General features: G+C 35.7%; 1 protein-coding gene across 1 annotated transcript; it reads right to left on the bottom strand.

The window, feature by feature from the left end:
- Positions 1–23: 23 nt before the first annotated feature.
- LOC125858359 (RHOMBOID-like protein 2) lies at positions 24–2,768 on the bottom strand. The gene is made up of 5 exons (XM_049538116.1): positions 2,361–2,768; positions 1,134–1,297; positions 887–1,050; positions 471–721; positions 24–318 (listed from the first exon to the last, which is right to left on the bottom strand). The coding sequence occupies exons 1-5, from the start codon at positions 2,621–2,623 to the stop codon at positions 204–206; spliced, it is 957 nt and encodes a 318-aa protein (XP_049394073.1). The 5' UTR covers positions 2,624–2,768; the 3' UTR covers positions 24–203.
- Between the last annotated feature and the right edge of the window lie 17,539 nt (positions 2,769–20,307).

Genomic DNA, 20,307 nt, shown 5'->3' with positions numbered 1-20,307 from the left:
AAATATGTTGAAAAGCCAAGGCAAAATCACCAACAGGAATTATCTACTAAGAATCATTTGTTTCGTAAGGGGAAAACAGTAAATGAATAAACGCGATCTAAATCTAGATATCTAGTGGTAAAACCTACAAAGAAGAAAACATGCTAAAAGAAACAAATGATTTAACTACTGCTTTACAGGCCAAATTGTGCAAGCATCTCTAGTTAATTTCCACCACACTTCCATTTAGAGGTTGGAACACAGCTGAGGTAGTGACACCAATGGCAATGATCATATCCATTAACCCCTCGGAACAGCAACACCAGTCCGATGGTAAACCTGCAATTTTAAGCACAAATGGATAATCTGGTCAGGGTGCATAGCGATTTTCTTTCAGATGAAAAAATAAAAATGAAAAATACGTATATATACTTAGTTATGTATGAACTCATACTATTACTTTTAGAGCCAAAGTTGTGTCTTATACTAACCCTGCTACAAGCAGAACAAGAGAAACAAGCCCCAGCCCGTATTGGTAAGCCTTGTATTTAGAGTTCACACGAACACCAGCTGGAAGATTCCGACGTTGCATCCACCCTAGTTGAGGTCGTGGAAGCAGAACAAAGCCAAGGAGAAATCCAGTCAAGAATCCACCAATGTGAGCAAAATTATCCACATGAGGCAAGATTCCAACTGCTAGATTGATGGCAACTATCACCAAAAGTGTCAAGAGTGCACAAACCTATGGCAAATATCAAAATGATGATAAGTATACATATATAGTGCATTGTTCTGACCCTGTCCTATAGTTTCTAACGGTAACACTATCTGAACCTTTCTTTCAATTGAGAATGGAAAATTGGACACTGTAACAATTGTTTTGGAATCCATTGAGTGGCATTATCACCTTGTTAGTGTAAATTGACCAATTCGTAATAAGCTCTGAAAGCATAGCTCCAAGTAGGCCAAAGAGTGCCCCTGAAGCACCAACAGAGATGTTCCTCTGGATAAACAAGGAAGATAGTATGCTCCCACCAATGCCAGACAATAAGTATATAATTCCAATGCGCACTGCAAAACAAAAGATGACTTTTAACTGAGTACATAATTGCATTTCAAGACCAAAACTAGAAAGACCATTACACATAACATACCAAAGCCACATTGCTGTTCAAGACGTATGCCAATAATTATAAGACTCAACATATTCGCAATCAGATGTATAACACCAGCGTGTAACCAGATACACGTGATAAGCCTCCATCCTTGATGTTGATGGACCACTTTCTTCCATTCAAGTCCCCCCAGCCTCTCCAACCTTCAGCAATAACAAAATGCATAATTTACCAAAGACATTTAACCATCCTAATATAGGCCATTATATTGAGGGTAGAGTACTTATAAACTTTGTATATTTGATATTTCATAAGCCAAAAAAAGAAAAAACAATCACTTCCAAACCAAAACTACCATATGTGTGGACAGTTATTAAACCTTAAATAGATAGACAACATTGATGCCTAGTAAAAGTTTGCCGTATTTAGTTGGGAAGAAGTCTTTGCATGCACCAACTTGAGGCATACAAATAACAGGTCCATATACAAGAGTAGGACAGGCATTCAGATAAGACACTTTCAAGTAGTAACTCCCACCAAGAGACACACAAATTGGAGCAAGGTCCCCACAATAAATCTATTCAAGAACTGTACAAGACTACAAGTTTCTATCCTCAGTGCCACTTATAGCTTTCTCCGGTGAAGATAAACAGAACTGCAGTTTACAATATGTCAGTAAAATCTCTAAATCTTTTATGTGCAAACCATAGGGATAGGTTGGCACAGTCACCAAAACAGTTAAACGATGATAATGAATATAGAATCCCATATGCTTATTGCTGACTAGTTTGGGATAAATGTATAACTGACTTCTATATAACTAATCGTAGCAATCAAACAGACAAACAAAAGTTGAAAAGGATGTAGAGGAAACTAGCGTAAAACAGTAGAAATCTGCTTACTAGTCACCTCAAACAGCAAACGAAAAAAAAAATACAAATCTCACAGCAGCTACTGGAAAGCTTGAACAAGAACACAAAGGTCTAAGAAGTAATCCAAATTAAAAATTATACTATATTTCTTTTACCGCGCTCTCAACCGACACTTTTTGACAATTAAACAAGAAACAGTAACTGAAAAGGAAATCCTATAAGCAAACCAAATACAGCTACTAATTACATAACAAATTGTATCTCCTATACTTAAAATTTCTTTAACACAAACAAGCATCAACCATAAAGACTCAACCTTTAACCCAATAAACGACTCAAGAACACATAAATATCCAAAATTACAACATGGGGTATCTAAAAAATTCAAACTTACGTTGAAGAAGAAGGTCCAAACAGAGGATTTTCCCTCAACGGCTGAAAAGAAAACCTTCCAAGAAACCTAGCTACACAACCCTGATCATGTTTGGAACAATTGTTGAAATACATGACAATAACAAACATAACAACATTAGCCACCACAAACAAAGGAATCAACCAAGAAAGCCACGGCGTATCTGTGTCTTCCACAGCATGCGAAGAAGCATGATTGCTTCCCCTGTTTTTTTCTCCTCTGCTTTCTATATCTCCTCCTCTCATATCTCTCTTCTGTAACAATAACAACTCTGTTTCTTTTTTTTGTTTCTTCAAATTTCAACTCAAAATTAGAGACTTATGTTCAAGTAATAAGAGGGGGTTTAATGGGGGGGAAGGAACGTGGGAATGTGTGTAGAGAGAGAAACAGGGGAGTTGTTATTTTTGTTTGTGCTGATGATTGATCGTGGGATAATGGGATTAGTGCGTTTTAGTTTTGTGGTTTTTATTAATTACTTGTAATTAATGGGTGGATAATGAGAATTTATAGGATATGAGAGAACAAACTAAACTTTATTCAAGATTTTATGGAACCGGTAAGATATGCTCTTTTTTGCCTCTTCACTACTTCTATTATTGGAAATATTTGTCGGTTATACTATTAGGATAAGTTATTCTTATTTGGGTAAAATAATAATCATAATATAACTTATTTTGAAATAAAATATTTTAAATGATAAAAATATCTTTATGATACGATTTTTTCAATAAACCAAATATTCACTAAAAAATAATATCAGAATAACTAATTTCTTCAAACGTAATGACCCTTCATTATATAAGTCGTTATCAAACTTGAGAGGGACAATTGGTGAAGAAATTCATGAAACATTAGTACTTTTTCATTTTGATTTTGTATAAAGTTTAAGACAGTAAAAATTACGTTTGACGAAAAATGTTCTTTCATTCTTTGGTCTTCAACTTAAAAAAAATTGTCTAAAGAAATAATTTTTTTTTAAAAAAAAGGGACTAAAGAGAAAAATAGAACAAATAAATTGAAATAAAGGGAGTAAAAAAAAAGAAGCAACTTTCACATATAGCAAACATAAAAATCATATTTGTATGTTATAGCTATAGCAGGGGCGGCTCAAACCCGTTGGTGGCCTAAGGCCAAAATCAAACTAGAGGCATTAAAAAAAATTTAAAAATTATATATGTTTTATTTCAAATCTATTTTTCTAACTTTTTGAGATGCAAAGTTATTTATAATTTTTGTGTAGTCAATCTCTTCTAATAATTCTTTTTCAATCAATAATATAGCCAAACCACTTAATATTTTTTGAGACATTGTTGATCTTAAATTATATTTTATTATTTTTAATTTTGAAAAACTTATTTCTGCTAAAGCGACTGTTGCAGGAATTGTTAACATTATTCTATAAGCAATGTAAGTATTTGGAAAAGAATCAAGTATTTTTATTTGATTAAGTATCTCAATTAGAGTATTGCCTTCTACTTGTATGATTTTCCTTAACACTTTTAATTCAGAAAATAAGTCTAAACCATCAATATCCCAGTAAGTATTATGTTTTAAGGAACATTCAAAATTAAGACAATATTTTTTTGAATTCTCATCATCTAATGATCTCAATTTTTCCCCACTAAATAGAAAACCAAAGATATTTTCATATACTTCAAATTGTTCAAATCTAAAACATAAACTATATTTTTTGAAAATTGAAATTATCAATAGAACAAGTAAATTCTTAAGTTTTGATTAAGAGAGATGTAAGATTAGAAAAGAAAAAGAGAGAAGAAATAGAAGAGAGGAAGAGAGAAGGATAGAATATATAAAAATAAATTAGGTTAAAAAAAAAAAAGATAACTTGTACAATTAAAAAAGTACACATTGAAAAGGTAAAAAGTAATAGTCATATCAAATCATCTCATTAATTTCGTTTGAATTTAAAGTCTTAGTTCTATTTTTTTTCTTTAGTTTAATCCTACTTAAGAAACCAAAAAATGGGGCCCCCTAAATTTGGGGGCCTAAGGCCAAAGTCTTTTTTTCAAAGCTTACCAGCCGCCCCTGAGCTATAGTTTGCATAATTGCGCTCCATAACAAACATTAATATGTATATTTCGCTATACATATACAAAAGAAAGAAGTTGTATAATCTGTTTTTGTTTTTGTTTCGGTATACATATACAAAAGATCAATTGTATAATATGTGTTTGTATAAAACGAGAAAGAGAAAAAGACAAAGGAAAACTGGGCAGGGAAAGACCGTATTTGTATAATCATAAGTGTATAGAACAAAAATATATGTATTTGTATTTGTATATACAATTTTCTCTCGCTTTATACAAACAGAAACGCAATGTATACATTTATGTTTGTATAAAGTGAGGAGGAGAGTGAGAGTAGCGAGCGACATCTGGGAGAGTGGCGAGCAAGATCTGGGAGAGGGGAGAGAGGGAACGAAAATATATGTATATATACAATTTTCTCTCGCTTTATACAAACACAAACACATTTTATACATTTGTGTTTGTATAAAAGCGAGAGAGACAAGGGAGACTGCCAGCGAGAACGAGAGTGGCGAGCGAGATTCACCAGGAGAGAGGAGAAATAACAACAGTTTGTTATGGGGTACAATTAAATCAAACTATGTTTATAGCATTTAATTTGAATTAATAGTTTGCTATTATATACAATTTTTCAAAAAAATATGATGCATAAACAACTTCTTCTCTTTTTTTTTAGCAAAGATGGCCAAACAGACCATAATATATATAAGAGAATAAAGTGAGTAAAGGCCAAAGCCCACAAATACGAAGAAGCAAAATTTAAGGCATAAAAAAAAGTATAACTTACATGATCCCTACTCTTTTTCTAATTACAATAATTCCTTAAAATTTGTACCTTCCGGATACATAAGTCACAATTCGGATACATTAATTCACCATCCGGATACATTTATTCTAATACAAGAAGAATCTTTCTGTTGCGCTAAAAAGGAAATAAAATCTGAAAATCTAATTAAATCCCATAAATTACTCTAATGTTTTTTCTTACTCTCAAATTCAAAATTTCAAATTGTTCTCCCTGTTCAGTAAGAAACCTTTCAGATTTGATTAGAAAACTTTAATCGGAATTTTGGGTTAGCAAGGTGAGTTATGAAGGATACAAAAGTGATGGAATTGTTGTTGGACAAACGATTTCCTTTTGAATCTTCAAGTTCATCGAAAATCCTTTCAATTTTGATTCAAGTTGTTTGGATTTGCTATGTATACCCTCTGTTTTTAATTTTTAAATTTGTATTGATATATAAGTCGTAATACATTACTAGTTTGATGTATATGTAATGTGTTTTTAGATCCCAAAATTCTTTTTTTTCATTCTTCCAAACAAATTCTCAATTTTTGAATTAAACTTGTCGACAAAAGTTATGGGATTGTTGTTGGTCAAAATATTGGTTCGTGAATCTCAAATCAGCCATTGCAACTGAATTAGAGATCGATGAGTTGAGGAAAAGATTGGAGATCAAATACATCGTTGAGGTGAATATATAAGTCATGATATATTAGTGGTAAACAACGCTCGTGTATTGTAATTTTGCATCTATGGATTATGATGTGGTCATTATTTTATATATGGATGTGATTTGTATAAAAATGTTTCATCATAATATATTGTATATGATACATGTTATAAATGAATTAACAATTGAGATGGATCAGATAAGTTTTGACTATCGAGCGTGTGTATCACATATTTGTATAAATGTATCAGGCTATTATTATGTATATTGTACATATAAAAAGTGTAACAATTGAGATATGTAAATTACTTGTTTTGATCAAGAAAAAATGTGAATCATACATTAATATATTTTATGACACCTACATATAATTGAATGAAAGGGCTGAAATGAAAGTCTTCCAATTCTAGGCATCTTTGCATCCACGTAAAAAAACAGACATACATACATGAGGTTATGATAAGCCTAAACTTTATTAGAAAAAAGATGAGAAAAAGAAGACGATGATGAAGAAAAAAGAAAAGAAAAGAAAATAATATATTTTATTTTTAAAATTGTTGAAGGTATCGATAGATCGGAGAAAAAGAAGAAATTGTTGTTGGTGTGACTAAAAGTAGAGAGAAATTTGTGGAGTGAAATAAGGAAGGGATAAACGTTGATTTTAGGAGTTAGGATTTATGTATCTGGCGTCTGGGGGTTTGGGAGTAAAATAAGAGATTTTGGAAAATTTTAAAACTAGTAGGGAATAATGAAAATTATAGAACAAAAAGGTGTCTGTATATGTAATTTATCCTAAAAAGAATAGATCCCCAAAATGGCCCAAAACAAAACTTTCTAAAATCATATTCCATGTCTCTTCTGTAAGAATTATTATTAAATATTATTTATAGTATTACTTGGGTTATAAGTAAATTTGGGCCTTAAGTAAGAAATAATTAATAAAAATTCTTACATTCTCCCACTTGGCCCAATGACCATATAACCTTAATATTTCATAAACATTAGTGGCGCATGTAATAAATCTCTTCTATAATGTCCATCATGCATACCACAATATAACAAACTACTAATGCAAGTTATGACAGTTGTACATAAATTTTAAGCTACATACTTCCTTCCATATACTAACATTAGCAACTCATCATACTAGGTTCATAAGCTATAAAACATATAACATTATGGTCCACAATAATGTCTCATAGAGACTTATCTTGTAATATCTCAAAACAATAATGTGTACACCATTATGAGAAACAAGAAATTCACTAATGTATATCAGAAACACATAATTTGAGCTCAGAGTGTAAAAACATCATAAATGCATCAATCATAACTACAACCAAGACACATTATTTGAACATGTTCTTTAAATGTCTTTGGTTGTAAGCCTTTTGTTAACGGATCTGCAATCAAGAGATCAGTTCTAACATTCTCAAGTAACACTCTTTGTTTCTGAACTCCTTTCTTGACGGTAGAGTACTTTAATTCCATATGTTTGGCACCTTTGTAGTACTTCTCATTCTTGGAAAAGAATATTGTTGCAGTATTATCACAATAAATTTTCAGCGGCTTGGTAATGGTGTCGACAACCCCAAGCCCTAAAATGAAGTTTCGCAGCCATAATGCATGAATTGTGGCTTCATAACATGCCACAAATTTTGCTTTCATTGTGAATGTAGCAATGACAGATTGCTTAGCACTCTTCCACGATATTACTCCTTCAAGTAACCAAATGTGGACTTTCTAGTGTCAACGCATCCAGCAAAATTTGAATCCGAGTATCCAGTAACTTCTAAGTGATTGAATCTCCTATACATGAGCATGTAATCCTTCGTTCCTTTCAGGTACCTTAAGACTTTCTTTGCAGCTTTCCAGTGATCAATTCCAGGGTTACTTTGATATCTTTCTAGCATTCCGACCGCAAAACTAATATCCGGTCTTGTGCAAGTTTGAACATACATCAAACTTCCAACAATAGAAGAGTAAGGAATTGTTTCCATTTCTTTTCGTTCTACATCATTCTTTGGGCATTGCATGAGATTTAATTTGTCCCTTTTTTGAATATGAACTATTCTTGCTGAACAATTGTTCATGTTAAATCTCTCAAGAACACTTTCGATATAGCCTTTTGAGACAGTACCAATAATTCTTGTGATCTATCACGGAATATTTCTATCCCTATCACATGGGATGTCTCACCGATATCTTTCATTTCAAAGTTCATAGAGAGAAAGTCTTTCGTCTCACGCAATATGTCTAAATCATTAGCAGCAAGTAAAATGTCATCAACATATAGGACTAAAAATATAAACATACTCCCACTGATCTTTTGGTATATACACCGATCAACGATAATCTCTTTAAATCCAAAAGATATTATGGTATCATTAAACTTTATGTACCATTGTCGTGAGGCTTGTTTGAGTCCATATATTGACTTCTTTAGTTTACACATCATTTGATCTTTTTCTTTAATTTCGAAACCCTCTGGTTGGTCCATATAAACATCCTCCTCGAGATCTCCATTAAGAAAGGCAGTTTTCACATCCATTTGATGTAACTCTAAATCATAATGAGCTACCAAAGCCAACACAATTCTTAATGAGTCTTTCTTTGAGACCGGTGAAAAGATCTCTTTATAATCAATGCCTCTTTTTTTAGTGTATCCCTTGGCAACAAGTCTGGTTTTATATCGTTCAATATTACCATTAGAATTGCGTTTGGTCTTGAAGACCCATCTACACCCGATTCTTTTAGAACTTTCTAGTAATTGAACAAGATCCTAGACTTTGTTGTATTCCATGGATTTTAACTCTTCATCTATGGCCTGTGAAAATGAAACCGGATCTTTATTAATTCCAATGTCAAAATCTGACTCTTGCAAATAAATGACATAATCATCTGAAATGACTGATTTTCTTTCTCTTTGAGATTTTCTTAATGGCACTGTTTGTGGTTCATTTGCGACAGATATTTGTGAGTTAGTTCCTTCTTGAAGTGTTTCACCCAAATATTGTTCAACATTGTTAAAGTGTTCTTCAAGAAGAGGAACAACATTTTTTATTGGTATGGAAGTAGGTACATTTATGGGCAATGAAATGTTTACCCTTACCTCATTAATTTCCACACTTTGTCGTTCAACACTCCCACAAACTTCACTATTCTCAATGAATTTTTCATTACCGGTTTCAATAATTCTCGAACTATGATTTGGACAGTAAAATCTATACCCTTTAGATTTCTCTGGATAACCAATAAAGTAACCATTTACCGTTCGAGGATCTAATTTCTTTTCATGTGGATTATAAACTCTAGCTTCTGCTTGACAACCCCAAACATGCAGGTGTCTTAAACTAGGCTTCCTTCTCGTCCACAGTTCAAAAGGGGTCTTTGGAACTGCTTTACTAGGAATCTTGTTTAATAAATATACAGTGATTTTAAGAGCATACATCCACAATGATTTGGGTAATGAGGAATTACTCATCGTACTCCTAACCATATTCATAAGTGTTCGATTACACCTTTCTGCAACACCATTTTGTTGAGGTGCTCCCGGCATAGTATATTGTGCACATATGCCATGTTCTTCAAGGAATTTTGCAAATGGACCTGGACATTGTCCTGATTTGTTATACTTTCCATAATATTCACCACCTCTATCTGACCAAATGATTTTCACTTTTCTATCTAATTGTCTTTCAACCTCATTAACGTACACTTTAAGAGCGTACACTCCATAATCCACTACTTCTCATCCTCACTACTCTTATCAGTAATGGCAGTAGGTTTGTCATTCAGCAGAGCCAAGTCAAGATTCATTACACCTAAGTGGAACTGTACTTGTTCATGTCATTTAGAGAAGTTCAATCCATTGAACACAGTAATAGACGAAACATGCGAATGAAGAGGAATAAATACAAATAGATATACATACTCACAAATCAGAAAATAATGTGAATTCAGTAAAGCGATAAAAATATATCGTAATTCTCCTTTGGGTAGATACTACGACACATAATCATAATTTAAATGCATTTTATCTTTAATAGGTAATTGAATATTTTTAATCAAACATATACGACATCTTTGGATAAACAATATATGTTTGACTAAAAAGATTAATTTACCTCATAATTTTCACTATTCGTAGAATGATTGATTCACCTTTGGGTAAATTCTTAAGTTCTAGCAATAGTGAAAGTCAATTTATCTATTTATTTTTCAATATATAGGCATTTAATCAACCTTCATAGATAAATGACAGTTTTATGAATGCATATTTTTCTTAACCATACTAGTTTGGCCACTTTGGTGACTAACAAGTTATATGAATACAAATGCATACATAATCTCATAAAATTTTGTGCATGTGAATAATTTTAAACATTTTAGTTCGGCCACTTTGATGACTAACAAACTATAGAAACATAATACATGCATCAAGTGATCATAAATATTATATGTGTAGACGTTAATTTATCTGGTTTGGCCACTTTGGTGACTAACAAACTATTTTGCACAAAAGTACACACATATTATTTATTGCTTAGTATAACGACCACTTTAATTTATTAAACGGTTTGAAACAAAACATAATAGTTACGTCATAGAAAAATTATCATACGGTATACAAATTCATACATTCTTACGCAACATCTCATCAGAGATCACAATATTCTGCAGACTTATAAAGTTGGAAATCTTAAATGTATGCGGATATGCAAAATACGTGCACAAATTGTTCAAAAACAAGAAGAAATAATTTGTGGGAAATTCGACAGAAGAATGGTGCACTCATGCACATGACTTTATATATGTTTTGACCAAATTTACAATAATAAATTAGTTATTATTTATTTATTTACTTAAGGGCTAAGATCACACATGTCTTAAACAAAACCTTTCTATACGCACAAAGGCTTGAGGCACTAATTCGTTGACATTATCGTATCAGAATTCCATTGTGTTACATGATAAATATTTTCATATATATGTAAGATTATTCGTTCAAACATTCCAGGCTCTGATGCCGCATGTAAGATTAAAATACTTTCAGGATCTTGAACACAATAATCTTACATAGAGAATGTTAAAGGCACATACCCGATGCGGAAGACATTATCACAGAGAGAAGTGGAAGCGTTGTCGAAAGTCTTCGCCGGAAAGATTTAATTATTTTTCACACAACCGAGGACCTGAGTGCTTCCCAAGCTTGATGACTGCATCCATGGAGGTCAAAGATCCAGGTACAAGCTCGATCTTCCCCTCCAAGATACGAATTCCTTTATATCTTTTAAGAACCTTAATTTCTTCCCCTTTTCTAAAGATTAATGGATTGAATCTCTCAAGAGATTAATACCACCATCAAATCTAAAAAATTGAGTTGAAAGTATTGTCCATGTGTGCTACACTTTGCTTGATCTCTGGAAAGGATCTACTGGACAAGAACTTGAATTAGTCGCAGAGCAGGAGCTTAAGTTAAGAGGTTGGGGGTTCTAAATCAATTTTGTTTGGGGGACCACATGTTAATATACATATATTTATTTTATTTTCTAAAACAAATATAGGATCTACAAAAAAGCTAGTGGGTTCGTCCGAACCCATGAACCCCCACCTAACTCCGCCTCTGGTTAGTCGAGATACCCACTAGAAGCATCAAAGCCCCGATTTGGTATAGAAATACACCTCAAATGCTCTCACCAGGTGTGTATACCCAAATCTTTGAGAAATTCTTCTGACTTTTATACTTACTCTAGACATAACCAGTGTTAATGCATTTTGTTGTTGATATTGGTCTCTTTTGCTTTATGTGGTCTGGTGGAATTGTATAGCTAACTACAATCTAATACTTGCCTTCTTAGATGAGGAATGCCCTGCTTACCTAGATTTAATATATTTTTGCCTTCGATTAAAAACGTAGTCACCTGCAAGAACAAAAACTAGGTTAGCGAAAAAATCAGTAAGAGTATTTCCTTCCAGCAGGGAGTGTTGTACTCTTGCTGATATAGTTCTTCTCAATTTCTTGATATAATCAACCTCCAGCACCACACTCCAAGGGGCTTTCCATGTGCCCTCCAGGATTTGTACCATTGCTATAGAAACTGATTCTATGATAACATTGAAAATTCTATGAACTTTACAGTACTCCAGACATTCTCTAATGGCTCTGGCTTCAGCAACCAAAGTTGTTGTATTTTGTATTTTAATCCCTTTCGCAACCACCAAATGCCCCAAGAGTCTCTAATACTAAAAGCAGCAGAGCTAGGTCCTAGGTTTCCTCTGGAAGCACCATCGGTGTTACACTTAAACCAACTATCAGGGGGAGGAGACTATCGCACAATTCTGAAGCTATATGATGGTATATATCCTTCTAAGGAAACAACCATGTCTGACCATTGATATGTTCCATTTTATCTTGAATCTACACATGATAAACTTCCTAATGATATCATTAGCATCTCCAATACTCTTCTCTGATGAATAAATCCCTCTGTGAAGTATATTATTCCTTCTTTTCCACAAGACCCACAAAATAATCATACGTACCACTTGAAAGACCACTTTGACTCTAACATTACCACCGGTATCCCACCACTTTCTTATAGACTGTTTCAAGTAAGTTAAAAGATTTATCCCAGCAGCTCCATTAAAATATTACTGTCACGATCCAAGCCTAGGGCCTAGACGTGACCGGCGAATGGGGAACCCGAAGGAACCCCAAACAAGCCTCATAGCGTATCTTACACATCATTGGTCGCGGAAGCAATTAAAATGACCATAAGCGATAAGCATAATCAAGGGGGAAATCGGGACTAAGGGAGCAAAAAAAAAAAAAGAAGAAATGATACATAAATACCATAGATGAATCAAGCTCAAACATAATACACAACTTGTCCAACACCACCTCTAAACATAGGTACTTTAGCGGGGGCCAAGACAAACAACTGGGCTCACCCTCATAGACAAAACATAACTAAAAGGAAAAGTCTTATACATAGCAAAAGATCATAAGCAACGTCCCCGGAATGGAGGACTCACCAATAACCTTGATAGAAAATCGTATTAGCCACGCGGAGGACGAGGGTCAAGCGGTGCTCCGGTCCCTACATGGTGACATCATGTAGGCATAGAGTATGCGTTAGTACGTTTGAATGTACTAAGTATATGGGATGCAATGCAATGCAACAAGGGATGGACATCATAGGCAAAATGCATAATCGTACCCGATAGATAGCATATTAATGAGATGATATGTATAATGATGCTTATATAAAAATCATATTTAGTAGGGCATAGTATATGTGTAGTGAGTGACCATCAATATAGTATTTCCAAGGCCTACCACCCCCTTGGAGAGGCGAAAGAGGTACAAACCCCTCAATGTGGTTACCCGGGCCTACCACCCCCCGAGCTAGGGACCAAGGTACAAACCCCTCGATATGGTTATACGGGCCTACTACCCCCCGTACTAGGCAACCAAGGTACAAACCCCTCGATACGGTTATACGGGCCTACTACCCCCCGTACTAGGCAACCAAGGTACCAACCCCTTGATACGGTTACCCGGGCCTACAACCCCCCGAGCTAGGCTTGGTCGACTCACACACTATATAGAGAAAATCATATACATGTATCCATTTCATCATCATTTCAATACTTATATAATCATCCGACTCATAGGACGTACATTGGACCTTCCATTTCATAAGAATTCTATAAATGGCATTTTATCAAACATATGGTGGGCTACTTGTTCATGTAAATAAAATCATGTGTTTCAAGAGTACTAAGTCCAACCAATTTCAAAATCCATATAAAACAGCCCACCAACAACATACATATATATATACATATATAACAACCTTCATAATTTGATCATGGAGGCATGAAAACCATAAACATCATATAATCATTCCATTTCATGATAATATACAAAAATAGACCATAATAGGATGTGTAGTAATAATTCCATAATTCAAGAGTTCATAAATGATCATAAGGACCCATAAACTTGAAGTAAAATAGAGGATAAATGGTTGGACTTGTGGAAAGGAAGGTTTCCACAATCAACCCACATACCTCAACTTTGGAGAATTCTTGATGAAGATTGGAATGGAGAATTGCTTGAGATTGAATCTTGAATCCGGAATTAAAGCTTGGGATCCTTGAATTTGGTTGATGATCTTGGTGGAATTTTTGGAGAGGGTTTAGAGAGAGTTTTTGGATGTTTTGAAGTTAAATGACTAAGTATGGATATGCCCCCTTTTTATAAAAACGTCCCAACACTTAGAAAAAAATTGAGGCGGGTGAACAGTGTTTTCGGCTACTGGATTTTGCATTTTCTGCCGGACAGGTTTTACGAAAATGGTCATAACTCCTTCATCCTAACTCGGAATGAGGTGAAACAAATTGAGTTGGAAAGCTAACTCACAGAGCTTTAATTTTGATAGTTTGAGCTCCTTCCAGTTCCTTGTGTGCTGAGAGATATGCCCCTTTAAAGTTGACCCTCAAAATCGCATTTTTTGCGATTTTCGAATTTTGATATGGTTGTTCTAAAATTCGGGTTAGACTCATTTCCCACTCAATTTGACCCCCTGAATAAGAATATGAAGTCGAATTTCCTAAATGATGCACGGATTTTGAGATATATGGAAATTACAATTTTAGGTGTTTTCGAAGCACATTTTCGGACATTTTTGGGGTCGTTTCAATTACCAAACTACCCTATCAACTTCTCCATTCTGAAAGTGTTGGAATGTATGCGCCCATCTATGTAGATGGACCAGGTCCTCAACACAATTACAATAATAAACAGTAAAGAACAAATGCTAAAAGTAAAGATTGACAATCAACTTTACATGGAAACCTCCTTGCTCAAGGGAGTAAAACCACGACCTGGCCTGCCAAGACTTTTAAAACTGTTTTCACTAATCTTCTCAAGCAAAAGTAAAAGTCAGTTTACAAACTGAGATTAACCTACTAATCCCAACTCTAAGCAGTACCTCTTATTACTTAGTTGAGCCAGAGCAGATACAACTCTGCCCACTACACTAATCATAACCGATTAGTATAGACTTTAGAGTAAAAAACTAAGTTATCCTTAACCTAGTTCTTACAATGATTCACATAAGTTTGAAACGTTTCTTTCACAAGTGAAATCAATCCTACAATATAAGCATTATTACAAGCAGACAAATGCAGCTGGTACTAAAAGCAAATAGAAGCACTTCTATCAGGTCCTTTGCTGTTTTGAAGCTTGAAAGTATCTCTCTTTGAATGAGTGATGAATGATGTTGTTTGTTGTTTGATAAATACCATAAGGAATCATTATCCAATGTACAAATAACCTCGTTGCTTCTGATTGGTGAAGTACTCTGCAGCTTCACCAACTTTCTGACGCAGACAACTTTACAGTTGTTCAGCACTTTGACACTGGACGAGTATTTATACTCTGCAGAGGACCAGGTCCCTACACTTGTGAGGAGATCATCAAAACATCTAGGAACATAAGTCTTTATCAATTTCCCCCTTTTTGATGATGACAAACAATCTTCATTAACTCCTCATGAGTGAACAATCATTCATTCAATTTCAATCACTGGTGTTCCCCCTTAATCAGTTGTTCCCCCTTAATCGATTCCCCATTAATCAGTTCCCCTTAACAAGATGCAAACAAAAGTAGTTTCCCCCTTTTGACATCATTGAAAAGGTAGAGCAGTAAACGTATTTAAGTTAAAATGCGATGCATGCAAAAATTCAAGGCCAGGGCCACACAAAACATGCGTATGACAGCAAGAAGAGATAATCAAACCACACATGAGCAAGGCAGAGACATAAGTAGCATTAGATCACAAATACTGACCATTGTAGGCAGTCAAAACAACACTAAGCCACAAGAGTTTAAGATAATAAGGTGGAACAAAAAAAAAACTAGAGAGACAAGATACATTTAGGATGAAGGATGGGAGGGATTAAAAGTGCGCATCAACATCATTATGCGCTCGTTTGCACTTTCATGGGTCTGTATCAGTTGCCTGGTTAGGGACTTAATTTCCTCATTGAGAGAGGCATTTGTCTCCAACAGCACTGTGTTTTCATCCCTCAACTATTTGAGCACCTGGTCATGACCCTCACCGGAACCAGGTCCCCTGGAAACAGCTTTCTGCAATTCAGACTTGAGCCTTGTGATTTCAATATCCTTGTCGCTCAGAATCGTGGTGAGATCAGTCACCTCCCTCTTAAGAGTAGCATGCTGCTCCAGTACATCCGCCACTTGATATATGCCCCTAGCCTATCCCTCAACGCACTCACATTCTAGTAGAGTAGACATAGTGAACATTTGCTTGGTGGTACCAGGTACCCTTTTTCCAACTGGAACTTCAAAATGATTAAAGATAAAGTTTAGCAAATACCCATAAGGAATGCCGTGCTTGGCATTCTTCCATGGCATTACTCGATGCATATGTCCCAGCATAATAGCAAGGAGGTTGATTTCCTCAAGCTCATCCATCTTTTCCATGAGGAAAAGATCGGCAGCAGAAGCAACTGTTCTCTTTTCAGTCCTGGGAACCATTACTTTGTTAATGAACTTGAACATCAACTGATACTCCCCTTTAAGAAGCTTTTTAGGGAGCCCTACACACTTGGCATCTCCTCGTTTGGTAGCAAGCTTTGAGAAATCACCAGTTGGTTTACAGCCCTCAATAGTTCGAATTCCTACCACATGCACTCCAAGAATGATTCATAGAGTCTCTTCATCAAGATGAATCTCCACATTCTTGACAACGGTTTTGATTCCACCCCCCTTCTAGTAGTTCCATCTTGTAGAAGAATTCACGCACTTCAGGTTCGTGCAAGTATGGAACTGGTGGTTCAAAAAGATGATTCCATCCTTGAATGATGACAGCATCAACCAGATTGGCCATCCCAAATTTTGTCAGAATATCAGGATCAAAGACTCTACCATTCAATACTCTTTGTTGCTCAATTTTCTCTATCCGCTCCTCTCTGGTCAATTCTTTTTCTTTTATTTGGTCTCTAACCCTGGGAACAGGTCCCTTTATGGGTTGTTCTTTCAACTGCCTTTTTTCTTTAACAAGAGGTGTCTGCTTTGTAACCTTCACCCTTTTTGCATGTGATTTTTTTCCCCCTTTTTGATTTCCCTTGGATTTAACTCTTTCTTCCTCAGCTTCTCTTTTCCTTTTTGCCACATACTTGGCAGCATCCTCAGATTCAGTTTCACTGTTCTCAATAGATAGGGGAGTAGAGGTACGTTGTTCAGGTTCAACCCCTTCTCTCCTCCTTTTTCTATTTCTCTCAATTTGGGCTTTTCTTGCCGCAATCGCACTCCCCATAACCTTTTGTGTTTCACTTCTTGTAACATATTTTATGTTGTCTTCTTTAGGATGAGTCAGTACCAACTTTCCCTTCTCTTTTCTCTGTCGCTCATTTTCTTGTTTAGCATATTCATCAGCAATGCCAATACTAGGGGTGCCTTTAACTATTTCCAACTCAGGGACATATTCTTAAGATTTGTTTCCTCCTCGCATTCCCCTTGAGTTCCATTTTAATGGAATTTCTTCTTCTTCTTCCTTATCTCTCCCAACATCGAAGGATTTTGGTGTTTGGTCGAAGATAGGTTCACTTCTGTAAGGGACCTGATCCGGTGACCTCAGTTCTTGGTCCAACGATGCGGGTTGAGTATCTCCTCTTAGTAAGGCTAAACTTTGAACAACCACTAGTTCTGCCCCTGCTGTTAGTATACAAGAATTCGGACCCTTTTCCTCTGGCAGATCTCCTTCAAATAGCCTTTCAAATATGGTAGATGACACAGCCAGAGACCCAACCTCTATTTCTTCATAAAGAAGTTCAGCACTAACTTTTGCTACAGATTGAGCCTTTGAATTTTGAGATTTGTTACCAGACAATAATAGGGTGGGAGAATAGACCAAGACTTCGTCAGACGGAGGAACATGGGAGGCTGTGATTTCAGTCTGAGGAGAGAAATACTCATCCATTTCACCAGCGCCACAGACTGGGGTAGAGGGAGAATCCTTAGGAATAGGAATGGAGAAGTCAAATAAACTAGGATTTTCAACTTCTTGGGAGAGTAGAGCCTTTGAAGATGACTCAGAGTTAGGCATTTTGAAGAGAAGAGAAAGACATAATATGGAGAGAAAATTTGATATTTTAGAAGAAGGTTTAGGATTGACAACCTTTGATTTTGAATGTTAAGAGAAATTTGGAGAGAATTAGGAATTAACGTTGGAAGAGATCGGGTCCCAAAAGTGGCGACCTTTGGTTTTAAAATGACGGGACATTTGAAACTAACGTGATGAATAGGAAAGTGACACGTGGCAATGATGTTGACGTTTAGACAATGTAGTATTAATGATACTAACCTCATGAGGACCAGGTCCTTCTTTCAATTTGTAACTCTGCCTGTGTGATTTAACCTTCCCTTCAGCTAGACAAATCATCAGTGTATACCTACATTAAGGTACCAGAAATGAATTTTTTTATGACACATATTAAAACAAGTATAAATACCTGTCCTCATTAACATAATCAATATGGAGGATTTTGTGCAAACTTGTCAAGGAATTAGATGATCTTGTACATCCCCAGCCTCATCCTATTTTTTATGAAGCATTATTTACTCAAAGGTTTGGTAAAGATGTCAGCCAATTGATTTTCAGTCTTGTAGAATTTCATCACCACATGTTGCTTTTCAACATTGTCTCTTAGAAAGTGATGTCTCACATCTATGTGTTTTGTCTTCTTGTGCTGGATAGGATTTTTAGCCATGTTCATGGCACTAGTGTTATCACAAATGAGAGGGATAGTGTCTGTGAGTACACCAAAGTCTTCCAACTGCTGCTTCATCCATAGTAGTTGTGCACAACATGATGCAACAGCCACATACTCTGCCTCTGCAGTAGACAATGCCACGGAATTCTGCTTCTTTGTTCCCCATGAAATCAAGGCTGATCCCAGAAAGTGTGTCATGCCTGATGTGCTTTTTCGATCAACCAGAAAACCTACATAATCAACATCAGCATACCCTGTTAGATCAAAAGAGTCACCAGTAGGATAGAAGAGGACCAAGTCCTGAGTTCCCTTTAGGTATCTCAGGATGCATTTGGCTGCCTTCAGGTGAGACTCCTTTGGTGCTGCTTGAAATCTTGCGCACATCCCTACACTGAACACTATGTCTAGCCTACTTGCAGTGAGGTATAGGAGTGACATAATAATTCCCCTATACATGGTCTGATTGACCTCCACGCCATTTTCATCTCTATCAAGCTTCACACTTGTGCTCATAGGAGTGTCCAGCACCTTTGCCTCAAGAAGGTTAAATTTCTTGAGCAGCTCATTGATATACTTCTCCTGGCATATTGAAATCCTTTGAGAGGTTTGTTTAATCTGCAAGCCTAGGAAGAACGTGAGCTCACCCATCATGTTCATTTCAAACTCACTACTCATCAAGACAACAAACTCTTTGCACAGTGGGTCTGAAGTAGCTCCAAAAATGATATCATCAACGTACACCTGCATAATGACCAATTCCTTACCTCTAGATTTCAGGAAAAAGGTATTATCAATTTTACCACTCTTGAACCCACTGGCCAGTAGGAATTTTGATAGGCGTTCATACCAAGCTCTGGGAGCTTGCTTTAGCCCATACAAATCTTTGTCCAGTTTCAACACATGATTGGGCAGGTCTGCATCTTTAAAACCTGGGGATTGTTTGACATATACTTCCTCCTTCAGATTTCCATTCAAGAAAGCACTCTTGATATCCATTTGAAACAGCTTGAACTCCATGTGAGTTGCAAATGCTATTAAGATTCTGATGGCTTCCATTCTAGCTACAGGGGCAAAGGTCTCATCATAATCAATCCCTTGTTTTTGGTTGTAACCTTGTACCACAAACCTTGATTTATTTCTAGTAATGGTGTCATGCTCATCGAGTTTGTTTCTGAAGACCTATCTAGTCCCAATAATAGTTCTGTCAATTGGTCTGGGAATCAGGTGCCACACTTTGCTTCTTTCAAACTGATGAAGTTCCTCCTGCATTGAAGTTACCCAGTCTACATCCCGCAATGCTTCTTTGATGTTCTTTGGTTCAATGGATGATATGAATGCTGAGTGAGCAACTAGATTTCTTGATTTAGATCTAGTTTGAATTCTAGAGTCAAGTGGAGAGATGAGATTGTCCAGTGGATGTGAGGATTGATGCTTCCATTCGGATTTTCTGGTAATTTCTTCTTCTCTGTCAGCATCAGAATCACCTTCACCTTCTTCAAGATTTTGAGACTTTGTTTCCTGTGATGAACCTGAGGGACTACGTCCTCCTGAGTGTTCTGCATCCTTTTCTTTTGTACCCTGATCATCCTGCTGCTTGTTCATCAACTCCTCAAACTC

This window comes from Solanum stenotomum, chromosome 3, assembly GCF_019186545.1.
Source record: "Solanum stenotomum isolate F172 chromosome 3, ASM1918654v1, whole genome shotgun sequence".
Lineage (NCBI taxonomy): Eukaryota > Viridiplantae > Streptophyta > Magnoliopsida > Solanales > Solanaceae > Solanum > Solanum stenotomum.
The sequence above is the reverse complement of the archived record's forward strand: the minus strand, read 5'-3'. Positions and strand labels throughout refer to the sequence as shown.